Raw genomic sequence first — 12,495 nt, forward strand, 5'->3', positions numbered from 1 at the left:
TCTGCATCACTGCAAGGAGCCAACCATCAAACTGGCTATTTTTAGTTCATGTCACTTTTAACCATAACTATTTTTAGTCATAATTTTGGGGAGACAATTATTTTAAGATGATCTTATAAGAAGATTTATTCATAGTCATGTTAATTTTAGATGACATCCTAAAAGGTCTATTTATAGAGATATTTGTTCTTATCATAGATCTACTTTAAGATTTCTAATTTTTGTTGATGTATTTGGCCTAGGAACTACAGTTGTTTTTTATTTATACATCATGTAAAATATTGTACAAATAGATTTTCTAAGGATAATTTTTATGCATATTTCCACTAAGAATACAATTCAGGTTTTTGTGTGATCTTGTGTGTGTATTTTAATTTTTAAGTAAATGGTTATTTTTTAATTGAAAATCGAAGGTTTTGCATTGCAGATTTCACCAAATTGGAGATTGTAGTTTTGTACACAATTTCCTCCATTCGATTTTCAAAACTTTTTGTGTATAATCCAATTCTAAGTTTTGTGTTGTACTTGTGCTTTCTAGTCTCTGCTTTTAGCTTGAGAATGGCAGCATTTGTTGACTACTGTAGGTTTTTACTTTCAAGAAAAAATGTAAAAATCTCTCATATCTTTATAAATGTTGATATTGCCAAGAACTAAAGACAACTCTTTAGTTTGTTTGTAATGCATGTGCAAAACCTAGAGATTTAACTTGTATATATTGTTGAAAACTAGAGCTCATTTCCTTAGGTTCTAGGGTTTCATTTTACTTTTTGTTACAAGGTAGTTTCCCCTTCTAATTTAAAAAAATGCTTATCCTTACATGTTTCATTTTGTGTTGTTCTAAAAGGGACAATTTAAAATATTACCATATGACTTTCCCAGAATCAAAATGTTCATTTCCTTGAGTTCTAAGTATAGTTTTGTTTCCTATTACTAAAAAAAAAACCCTTCTAATTTTAAAAATGATTTATCCTTACATATCGTTTAATTTTGTGTTGTCCTAAAGCAACAATTTAAATGCTAACATAAGACTTTCCAGAAGTCAAAATAGGGTCACAAAGTGTTATTGTTGGTTTGCAACAAAACGTCACTTAGAGAGTTTTATCTATTTATATCTTGCTAACACTTTTTTTTTCTCAGAAAAGGTACATCTATTATATCTTCTACGCTTTTGTTTTGCTTTTAAGTTTTTATTACACGGTAGTATACCCTTATAATTTGAAAAAAACGAATATATTTACATGTCTTGTTTTGTGTTGTCCTAAACGAGACAATTTAAAATCTTACTATAAGACACTCCCAAAATCAAAATGTCCATTTCCTCAAGTTCTAGGGTTAAGATTTGTTCTCTATTACAAAAAAGCTTCCCCTTCTAATTTGACAAAAGGTTTCTTTACATATTATTTCGTTTTGTGACCTAAGATAGACAGCTTAAAATGCTAACATAAGACTTTCGAAACTCAAAATACGGACACAAATCATTATTATCGGTGTGCAACAAGCCATCACTATCCTAGAGAGATGTATTTGTTATATCTACCTAACACTTTTTACAAGTTTAAAGACAATTCCATCTTTTTCTTTATTTTTATTCTACAAAAATTGTGTGATTTATGGTCCTGACTCTTGATGATCAAATAGGCAACGAAATAACATCATGTTATGAACTGGTCTTATGAGCATTTATTCTAATGTGTCATAGCGAAAGAGGGAAAGAGAACTTGAAAATATTAGGACTCACATGCTAAAAACAAATATAACCAGAGATTTTACATCCACTGTATCTATTTCAAGAATATGGCAGCATTTGCATCACTTGTAGCTAGCTAAGTTCATTGCACATGTTTTGGCATTTAAAATATGAGAAAATCATGTTTAACCATATAAAGAAGGGTTCAGGAACTATTACCAGCAAACCATATACATCACAATAATGATAAAATTCTGGACGCTCTGCCAATCCTCCACCCCAACAACGAATCATATTAAAATTCATTTCAGCATGGAACTTTATATCTGTTTCATACCGTTTCTCTGAAAGCCGTAGCAAGCCATCAGATAGTATCCAATTTCCTCCTCGAATAAATACAGGTTCTCCATTTACTTTAAATAATCTGTAATATAAGAAACAAAATTCTAGATTACTACAATTAGAATCAATTTTTATGTCAATATATTATGTGATCTGGGTTATGCACCCACAGATATTACAGATGTATATATTCAAGGCTTACCTTCCTCCAGTTGCAGGATCTATATGACTATCAATCTTTCGAAATCCAAATAATTGACTCCAAGAATCTGACTCTTCATACCCTTTTACATCAACAGTGATGTCCACTTTGTATAAGGCTTGTTTACCCAAGCCATTTGGCCACCATAAGTTTGGCCTATAAAAGAAAAGCTGCAAATACATGCTATATCAGACAAAAACATAGTACTAGAACTCCAAAAGAAAACATTTTATGGATTTCCCTAATTTCTCATATACTAATCTGCACAACCTGGGCAACATAATTCCAATGAACCTTCCAGATAAAAGATAATTAACGTATAAAATCAATCTAGTTCCTGTTTTCCTTCAACTTTAAAAGCCATCTTAAACCTCACTGAAAAAAAAAAATGCAAAGACACAAGGAAACATTATAGACTTGCATGACCTGGACACATACTTATTTATATCAGTTTCCTTTTATCTAAATACTATGGCTTCTTCTGAGTTATTCTCTCAAATGTTTTTCTACTACAACATTCTTTCTCAAAAAAAGCTTTCAAACTTTTGATGAAATAAGAAAAACAAAAGAAAAAAGACATCATAATATATAATTTTTCATATGTTTTATAAAAATTCAAAAGAAAAACAAGTTATGCTATGATTATTTCACCTTCAAAATAAGGAAATAAAAAACATGAACGTACTAATCAAATGTATAAAAAATGACCATGTTGGATGAAACAAGATAGAGGAAAATCTACCAATGCAACATTTCTGAAAGTTTGTATGCTCCAGCTAAATTGTTTACTTTCTTTGTGACTCATAAAATGCTCATAAACACATGGTACCATTTAATGACAACTTCCTAAAATAATACTAAAAATATGTTCACCTAGGAAATAAACAAGCACTATCCCTAACAACCCAATATTTTTGAAGTTTATTGAAGCTGAGGGTATGAAAACGTCTGCAGCTTGATCTTCTCTGCTGAAGTATACCAGTTCAATCTTTTTGTATTGAACCAGGTCTGTCATACAGGAATTGTAGACATCAGTATGTTCTTCTCTTGAATATAAAACCAGACGCTTTTCAACATGATAGCACTTGATGATGAAACAGACCTCAAATGAATTAAATATCAGCTCCGGATACCAACATGTCAAGAGTCAAGACACATGATGAAAGATAAGGACAACCTGACTCAACATAACCAATCCTGCACCATCAGACCTGACATACTTCATCCAATGTTCATGTGGCTTCAAAGGAACTTCAAGGATATGTTAAGCATGAAAACTTGAAAATTATGTTCAGAGGGGTTTGCTGCATCAAAGTATTAAAAAATGGCCATGACAATCGTTGTCAGCATGGATACACAAAAAAATTATGAAGGACAGGCTCATCAGGCTGTTAACCCAACCAAACTTAGTCACCTAGGGGTACATGTTATTCACATTCAATTTCTGCAGTTGTATTTGTTAGCATTTTAATTTGTTCTTTTTAGGGCAACTCAAACTGGAACAATGCGTGAGGAAATAGCCTCTTCAAATTCGCAGGGGAAGGTCCCTAATCTAAAACAACAAACAAGCTTACTATTTATGCACATTCAACAATTTCCTCATCTGTGATTATGCATGAAAATAAATAACATGAAAGTAAACTTGACCTATCTTTTTGATCTTGGAGGTTTGAGAAAAAGACTTGAATTTTTTTTATCTCACCAAAAGGTTTTTGTGTTTATGCAATTAAACAATAACATGAACTGAAAACAAATGCTTTCCACTGGTTTATAGCAAAGGCCAACTGTTTTGCATCAAACAACAGGATTAGTTTAAACAAAAGAAACACTCTACTAATAGTAAGAAACATAATGCAATATTGTAAAGTAGTAATTTCTTAAAAGCATACATACCTGCTTCAAAGAATAAAACAAATGCTACACAAAGTTAACGAGTCCTCTTATTCCTAACTCGACAAATTCTCACATATGCAATACAATGATTCTATTAGAATAATAATAAATAATTATTAGAAGATAAGGCTTACAGATGTAATAAAGTCACCTTAATAGCAAGTGTTTTTTTTTCTTCTTTTTAGTTTGCTATTTTTAGCATTGGGTGAATCACGAGTCCTCTTATTCCTAACTCGAAAAATTCTCACATATGCAATACAATGATTCTATTAGAATAATAATAAATAATTATTAGAAGATAAGGCTTACAGTCGTAATTGTTAATTTTATCTAAATTCTGTGATCAAGAGGCTAGAACAGATGAAGATATAGTCTGGAATTTACTTCGAACTGCAGTAGTGTGAATGGAACGGAAGGACAACACTTATCAATTTCGGTATTGTCCTCCTCCCATTGTATGCATGTTATATATGTGAATGAGAGGGTTCGTAGAGAAGAGATATGTCTTTCCACATGGGAAGAAACATCTCTTCCCTACGTACCACTCCTAATATCACCGTTCGTTAACAAACAACTTGCTTGACTAATCACGATTTATTATAAATCGTTTAACCCCAACCTGTTAACATGAAGGGGTGTAACCGGTGGCATAAGATAACATTTATTGTTTATCATATAAATTAATATGTTAACATGTAAGCATCGGAATTATGAAATTGTACGACCGACATTACTAGAATTAACACTCCCTCTTAGCTAGGGAGGACATATTTCATGTTAGAGAAAACATCACAATTCATCCATTGATTGTGAAGAGAAGAGATATCACACCATAATGATATTCAGAGATATGGTTCAACAATGAATACCAAGTCTCATGATACTCACCATAACTCACAATTATCAAGTAAGGTATGTGCACTAGCATCAAGTCACATGATGCCTACCATACTGATAATGATTCATGGCATGTCCACGAATATTATGTCCATAATATTCACCATGAAGATCTCTATCATAATTAAGGTTTATTTAATGATACCAACCAACTGATATCTACCATAATGTCTCAGAGATATATACTATCATGACATGTCCACAGATATCAAGCCACGTGATATCCATCAAGATAGATAAATTGATAATTGTAAAATTGTAACCTTACAATATCAATTTGAAGCAAGTGTTCATTATTGAAAAGTCGTCACCCTTCAATAATGTTCACAGGGGGGCCATGAAGTCATGGAGTCACACACATGACAAATGAAAGAGTTTACACATTAAACATCTTAAATGTATTAGTATATCAAAATAAATGAGACTCTATCTCAAAATCAAATAACATTTTCAACCATACCAAGTTTATCTCTAAAGTGTTCAATCTTGATCCTAGAGAGAGGCTTGGTAAGAATGTCTGCAATCTAATCACCTGTACTAATATAATTCAGTCAGATCACATTCCTTTCCACCATATCTCGAACATAGTGATAAGGAATCTCAATGTGTTTAGACCTGTCATGAAATACTGGATTCATTGAAAGTTTGATGCAACTCTAATTGTCACAATAGATGACAGTAGGATTTAAGGGCTAACCAAACAATCCTACAAGCAATTTCCGGAGCCATACTGCTTCTCTTGCTTCCATGGAGGCTGCAATGTATTCAGCTTCTGTAGAACTCTGAGCATCTGAAGACTGTTTTCTACATATCCATGAGATCATTCTTGAGCCTAAACTGAAGCAACATCCCGATGTTCTTTTCTTGTCAACTACGCTTTCATCCCAATTAGAATCAGTGAATCCATGTAAGTCAAGGTCTACATTTTTATATTTCAGACCAAAACCAATAGTTCCTCGAAGATATCTTAGAATATGCTTTGCAGCAACAAGATGTATTTCCCTAGGTTCACACATGAACTGACTTAGTGTATTAATAGCATAACATATATCAGGTCTTGTGTTTACCAAATACATCAGAGATCCAATAATTTGTCTGTAGAGGGTAGGATCTGCAAACTATGATTCTGCAGCTGCTTCCTTTAGCTTGTGCAGATTTGTCTCCATAGGTGTGGTCATGGATCTACAATCCATCATTCCAAATCTCTTGAGTATATCAATGGTGTATTTTCCTTGATTAAGGATTATACCATCTGCCTACTGCCAAACTTCCAATCCAAGGAAGTAGTGAAGAATTCCTAAATCCTTCATATCAAACTCAGAGGCTAATTCTTTCTTACACCGAGAAATACGATTATCCTCTCCTGTAATTAGTAGATCATCAACATAAAGAAAAAGAATTAACAATTCACCATTGATTACTTTGTAGTAGAGATATGGATCTCCGTCATTCTTGGAAAACCCTAATTCCAAGAGATAGTGATCAATTCTTTCATACCATGCTCTGGGGGCCTGTTTAAGTCCATATAGGGCTTTCTTTAATCTGCAGACATGTGATTCAACCTCATGAATCACAAAACCTTCAGGTTGCTCCAAATAAACTTCTTCTTCAATCTTACCATTCAGAAAAACAATCTTAACATCCATTTGATGGATTTTCCATCCCTTAGATGTTGCAATAGCCAAAGTTGCTCGGACAGAAGTGTATCTGGCAACAGGAGCAAATGTCTCTTCATAGTCAATACCTTCTTACTATGAGAAACCTCTGGCAACAAACCTTGCTTTGTGCTTCTCAATGCTGCCATTTGCTGCATGTTTGATTTTGAAGAGCCATTTGAAGATACCACAGATTAACCTTTATGGATAATTTGATGGAATTGGAAATTTTGAACTGGATAATTTGAGTCATCACCAATTGTCACTTCTTCATTTGAATTTTCCACAAGTGTATCTAGGTGCTCACAAAATCCAGTGATGTGTCGAGATGCTCCGTTGTCAATCACCCATGTGTTGGAACTGGAGGTGACTTAACTAGAGAGGGTTGAGTAGAAGACCAGTCTCTCGGAATCACTCCCTTTCTTAACTTCTACCATTGAAGCCTATTGCTTGATCCTGTTTGGACACTTCATTGCATAGTGCCCATATTGGTCACATCTGAAACATTGTACTTCAGAAATGTCTCTCTTCTTCTTTGAAGACCCCTTTCCATTTGAGTCGTTGTCCCTCTTTCTCTTAAAGTTCTTCTTCTTTCCTTTCTTGTGGGAATTAGAGTTTAGAACTTGAATGTCCTCATTACCATTGTTTTGTTTTATTCCTCTTGTGACAAGCCGAGATTCCTCTTGAATGCAATTGGTTTTCAATCTATCAAACTTAGGAAATTTAGAACGAGCACTGATTCCTTGAATGAACGATTCCCACGTGATAGGAAGTCCATTTAGGGCCATCACAGCAAGTTCTTTTTTGTCTACTAGATTTCCAATAGTGGATAGTTGATCCCTAAGCTTAGTGATCCTCAAGAAATAGGATGTAACTGTCTCTCCTTTATTCATCTTTATATGGTGTAGTTGCTTCTTCAAGGTGAGAGCCTTGCTAGTGTTGTTGATTTCATAAATATTAGCTAGGGCTTTGAACATCTGAAAAGCCGTCTCATATTTAGAAATAACTGGCACAATGCGGTCTCTCACTGAATCCACAATTATCTTAAGAGCCTTCTCACTGTCCTTGCTCCACTGAATTTTCTCCATATCATCAGAGGGTTCAGGAATTTCACTTTTGACATGGGAGTCAATTTTATTTTCTTTCAAAATAAGCATAATCCTGAATTTCCAAGATACAAAATTTGATGCTCCATCTAGTCGATCTTCAAACCTAACTCTGGTTGACATTAGGATTATAGGAATGTGATCTACTAAGAGTCGGGTGAAGGTCTAACTCTATATGATCGTTACAGAATTTAATTTGATCTTTCTTAACTTAGCTCTGATACCATGTTAAGTTTATCTAAATTTTGTGATCAAGAGGCTAGAACAAATGAATATATAGTCTGGAATTTACTTTGAACTGCAGTAGTGTGAATGGAATGGAAGGACAACACTTATCAATTTCGGTATTGTCCTCCTCCCATTGTATGCATGTTATATTTGTGAATGGGAGGGTTCGTAGAGAAGAGATATGTCTTCCCACGTGGGAAGACACATCTCTTCCCTACGTACCACTCCTAATATCACCGCTCGTTAACAAACAATTTGCTTGACTGATTGCGATTTATTATAATCGTTTAACCCCAGCCAGTTAACATAAAGGGGTGTAACCAGTGGCAAAAGATAACATTCCCAACCCGATAACATGAAGGGGTGTAACCAGTGGCATAAGATAACATTTATTGTTTATCGTATAAACTAATATGTTAACATGTAAGCATCGGAATTATGAAATTGTACGACCGACGTTACCAGAATTAACAATAATAAGGTCACCTTAATAGCAAGTGTTTTTTTTCCGTCTTTTTAATTTGCTATTTTTAGCATTGGGTGAGTCATGGCATGTTTATCCTTTTGCATGGTTTCATCATCCATTATCTATATAAGAAGATAAACCTCTTTGTAATCGATATCTTGATAATTATTAGAATAATAATATTTTGTATTCTGTTAAGTTTTACATGGTATCAAAGTAAAAAGTTACATGAAAAGGAAAATTCAGCTAAGAGATTTGCACCATTTGTTCCACCTAAAAATTGCAGCATCAAGAAATGAAAAATCTTGCAACACTTTTTATTTTCTACAACTCGCATCTAGCACTGGTTCAATGGCTATAGCTAGGGTTTTCCAACCTCAACATTTTTTTAAACAGTCCATGACCAATTCTAAGGTGTTTTGTGAAATCCACAGTTAGGGCTCATCAAATTTGCACCCAAGGAAACTAAATGCAAGAACTAGGATTTATTTTGCCATCTTTTCAATGTGAAGCAACTTGAAATTTAGTTTGGCAATATTTTGTGGAGAATTTAATTAAGGTTTTGAAGCTAGGGCACAGGGTGTAATCATTCATTTTGGTGGGTTGTTTAAGGAAGATTTTCTATCAAGAGTTTTTAGAGCCATTTGGTACCTCACATGCACAAAGTTTTGTGGGCAGTTTGGGTTTTAATCTATGGTCATGTTGACATGTCTGAAATCGCATCACTACGGTTCTATCCGGCCAACGTAGAATAGAATACTAAGAATCCTATCCTCTCTTGAGATAAGGAAATCCCTAGTGTTGTTTTTAATTGATCAATGGGGATTACCTCAATTTGTCGGTTGTCAGGTCTTGACTGCAGGATAACTTAGTGGTTTGATGTGTTTTGCTGGAAACACAAAGGGGACTTGAGGTTAGATGAACGACTTCGAGTGAATTCCCTAAAGCTTAACAGTCCTATATCAGTCGATTTCAGTTGGATTGATACTATCTCAGCTTGACTGTATGGTTTCTTCTTGGTAAAAAAAAGGAAAAAAGAGGAAAGGGGAAAAGAGATAGAGAAAATTTGATTAATTATCTAAGATAACATGTTCAAGAAAACAAACAGAAACCTCCAAAAAACCAGATTTAACATTATCAGCTAAAAAGGCATAATGCTGTAAAAAATCTAGTGCAATCTTCAAAGGGAACTAAATTTTCATGCTACTAAACATAAATGCAGAATTTTAACATTCATTCACTTGATGTTTAAAAACTGAACTGAGCATATAAATGGGTTCAGACTAACCATGCAGGGGGAGTGACAATCGGCCAATCCTTAATGGTATGAATACCAAGGCTTCTATCAAATGTTTATCCTTAAAATGCTATCTGAAAATAAAAGACATAACAAAATAATTAAATGGTGAAGGAGACCATGCACTCACAAAGAAATGAAACAGCTTTAATTTCCATTAATTTTGCATAAATTTCGCCAAAACTTCAGCAACAATCTTAAACTTCTTACAAAAATAAGGGAAAACTAGTCCCTTTAAATAGAGTTTCAGAATTAGATGAATGGCCAAGATTTAAATAAAACAAGTGGCCCAGATTCATTTGTACAACATAGTACCCATGCCCATAAATAGGAGGTAAATATGAACAACCACCCAGGGAGGAACAATAACTACCTAAAAAAAGGGCAATTAATAACTACCAACAGCAGCTCAAAAAGTGCACATGCACGGAGCTCCAAATTTACAGCTGACTTGGCAGTTAAATATGAACTTTATGGCCAAAAATGTCTTTTTAGATTTTTAAAAGAATTATGCACTTTATGAAGGCACTTTTTCCTTTCCTACAGTAGACTCCTTTGTGATAAATTTGACCTCGTCGCGCAGGTACTCTCACCTGATATCCCAATCGGCTGCACGCTCTACCCGAACGTAGTCCTGAAATCTTAGACATAACTTGAATAGTTCGGTTGTCGGTGACATAGGAGGATTAAACATTTTGTAATGAATACCCTGTAGGAGGCTATCTAAATTCTCCAGCTCTTCCCTCCAGTATGACTTGTGATTTTCATAGCATGATATGTCCACTTGCAGCCCAGCAACAAAATATAGATCCTCCATGGAGTAGGTGACCCTGGGTTTAAGCCTATCCTCCCACTGTGGTTGCACCTCATTATCTTCCATACTATTTTTCCAACTGGGAACCATTGATTTGAGAATCCCTTCACCAAGGTCCTTTACATTTGATAAAGTGTCATCGCACTTATCTTGCATTTTATTGATATTATCCTTCATGTCGTTCTTCATGCTGAGAGTCCAATACCATTCCTTGAAGGTATTGACATTATAAGGATTTAGGATAATATCAATAGTGGGGATTTGAGAGCAGGTCCAAAATAGGGCCCTAATGAGGGGCAATGCCCTGGCAATCGCCTCATGAGTGTTATAGCATTCCTTCCTTAGCTTACACATTTTGATAATAGTGGATTCCCTATGGAGGGCCATTTTGCGCAAATCCTTGAAAATTTGCTCTCCTCTTTCCTTGATGCTTTGAATCCATTCTCTGACGGCCTTGGCAGTATCCCGTACTCCTTCGAACTCTGTTGTAGTCCTTTGTACCAATACTGATGGGGGAACATGGGATTCGAGGGCATGATGCAACGGTCTCAGCAAGTGATCAACGTACCTCTCGACTTGCTCGGCACGAACTCGATACATGTTTCTCTTAGCAGTTATCTCGTCGAGTTGCCTAAGCATGTTTTGCACAGAGTCCTTGAACTCCTCCCTTTCTTGTTCTTTGGTGGCTCGCCCTATTGGGACGGTTGTAATGCTATAATCGGCCAACGCAATTTCATTTGTTGGCTTATCGACAGGCGGAGTGGCGATATGGATGGTGCAGTTCCTCTGCTCATCCTTGGTTATTCAGGAGTAGGTCTTAGGCTTTTTCTTCCCTTTGGACTTTGTTTCCCCTATGCGAGAGAAAATATCCTCCAAGTCGATAGGTGGCTTGGTGGCTGCCTTCCGCTATGCTCGAGCAACTAACCAGCCTTGAGGTATGGTTTGCCCAGATGCTATGGTCAAATTCCCACTCTTCTCTTTAAAGGTTTCAGCTGGTTCATTGCATATCTGTAACTGATCTGTTATAGGAGGAGCAGAGGAAGTGTCCAGTCCTTTGCTTACAGCTGAGTTCTCCCCTACCTCACTAAACAACTGTCTGGTATCCCCATGTGATGGTTGTTCCTCAGTTCTATCAAGCTCGTGGGTCTCATCCGCCCTTTGTTCTCCTTCAACGATGGTCTCATCTTTGCCAATACTATGCAGTTGCAACTCGTGTCGACTCCCTTGGGTGAGTTCATGTACACCAGCCCCTTGATTGGACGGAATTTCTCCTTCCTCAACTTGATTTTCAGGTTCGCCAAGGTCAATGATCCTCACCTCTGTATTTAGCTTGTCTTGTGCCGGAGGATTATCATCTTCAAATGCATCAACATCGCTCTGGGAAGGCGGAGCAGGCATATAATCAAGTTCAACCACATCGTCATCGGAACTGGGATTGTTTGATGATGAAGTGACTTCTGGTCTTCTAATAGGGATCTTCTCCCTTCTTGTCCTTTTAGACGTTCGAGTCCCTCTGCTAGCTTTGGCTTTCTTCCTTTTTTTGGGCCTCTCAACCTCTTCCTTTGGCGCACTTGACGTTCCCTCATCTTCAGAGGACTGAGAATCAAGACTACCCATCATATGGTAGGCGAACTGGAACCCTTCATGAGTTAGCCGCTCAATCTGTTGGTGTAGCCAATGATCGGTGTACCTTCCCGGGGCTGCCATAACTGCCTAAAAATCAATGATTGGGTCCTGTGACCAATCGATGCCCGACAATAGATGCCTTACTGCCTCAAACTCCCGAACTTGTAAGCAATTTCCAGAATCTGTTACCTGATCCGGGTCCCGATGGTATTCATAAAGTCGCATTTGCTACACACTTAACCTTGAATATTCAAGTCGTCGGACCTCATAGTCATCAGAACA

At 35.9% G+C, this 12,495-nt stretch overlaps 1 protein-coding gene across 11 annotated transcripts in view; it reads right to left on the reverse strand.

Moving 5' to 3' along the window:
- LOC131034223 (mannosylglycoprotein endo-beta-mannosidase) overlaps positions 1-12,495 on the reverse strand; it is a 155,920-nt gene that overhangs the window by 15,013 nt on the left and 128,412 nt on the right. For all 11 annotated transcript variants that reach the window (XM_057965629.2, XM_057965626.2, XM_057965619.2 and 8 more), the window contains 2 exons: positions 2,232-2,401; positions 1,907-2,111 (listed from right to left, as the gene is read on the reverse strand). In XM_057965629.2, the coding sequence (XP_057821612.1) occupies positions 1,907-2,111; positions 2,232-2,401 (375 nt within the window). The remainder of the gene's footprint in view (positions 1-1,906; positions 2,112-2,231; positions 2,402-12,495) is intronic.

The sequence above is a fragment of the Cryptomeria japonica genome, chromosome 3, assembly GCF_030272615.1.
Source record: "Cryptomeria japonica chromosome 3, Sugi_1.0, whole genome shotgun sequence".
Classification (NCBI taxonomy): domain Eukaryota; kingdom Viridiplantae; phylum Streptophyta; class Pinopsida; order Cupressales; family Cupressaceae; genus Cryptomeria; species Cryptomeria japonica.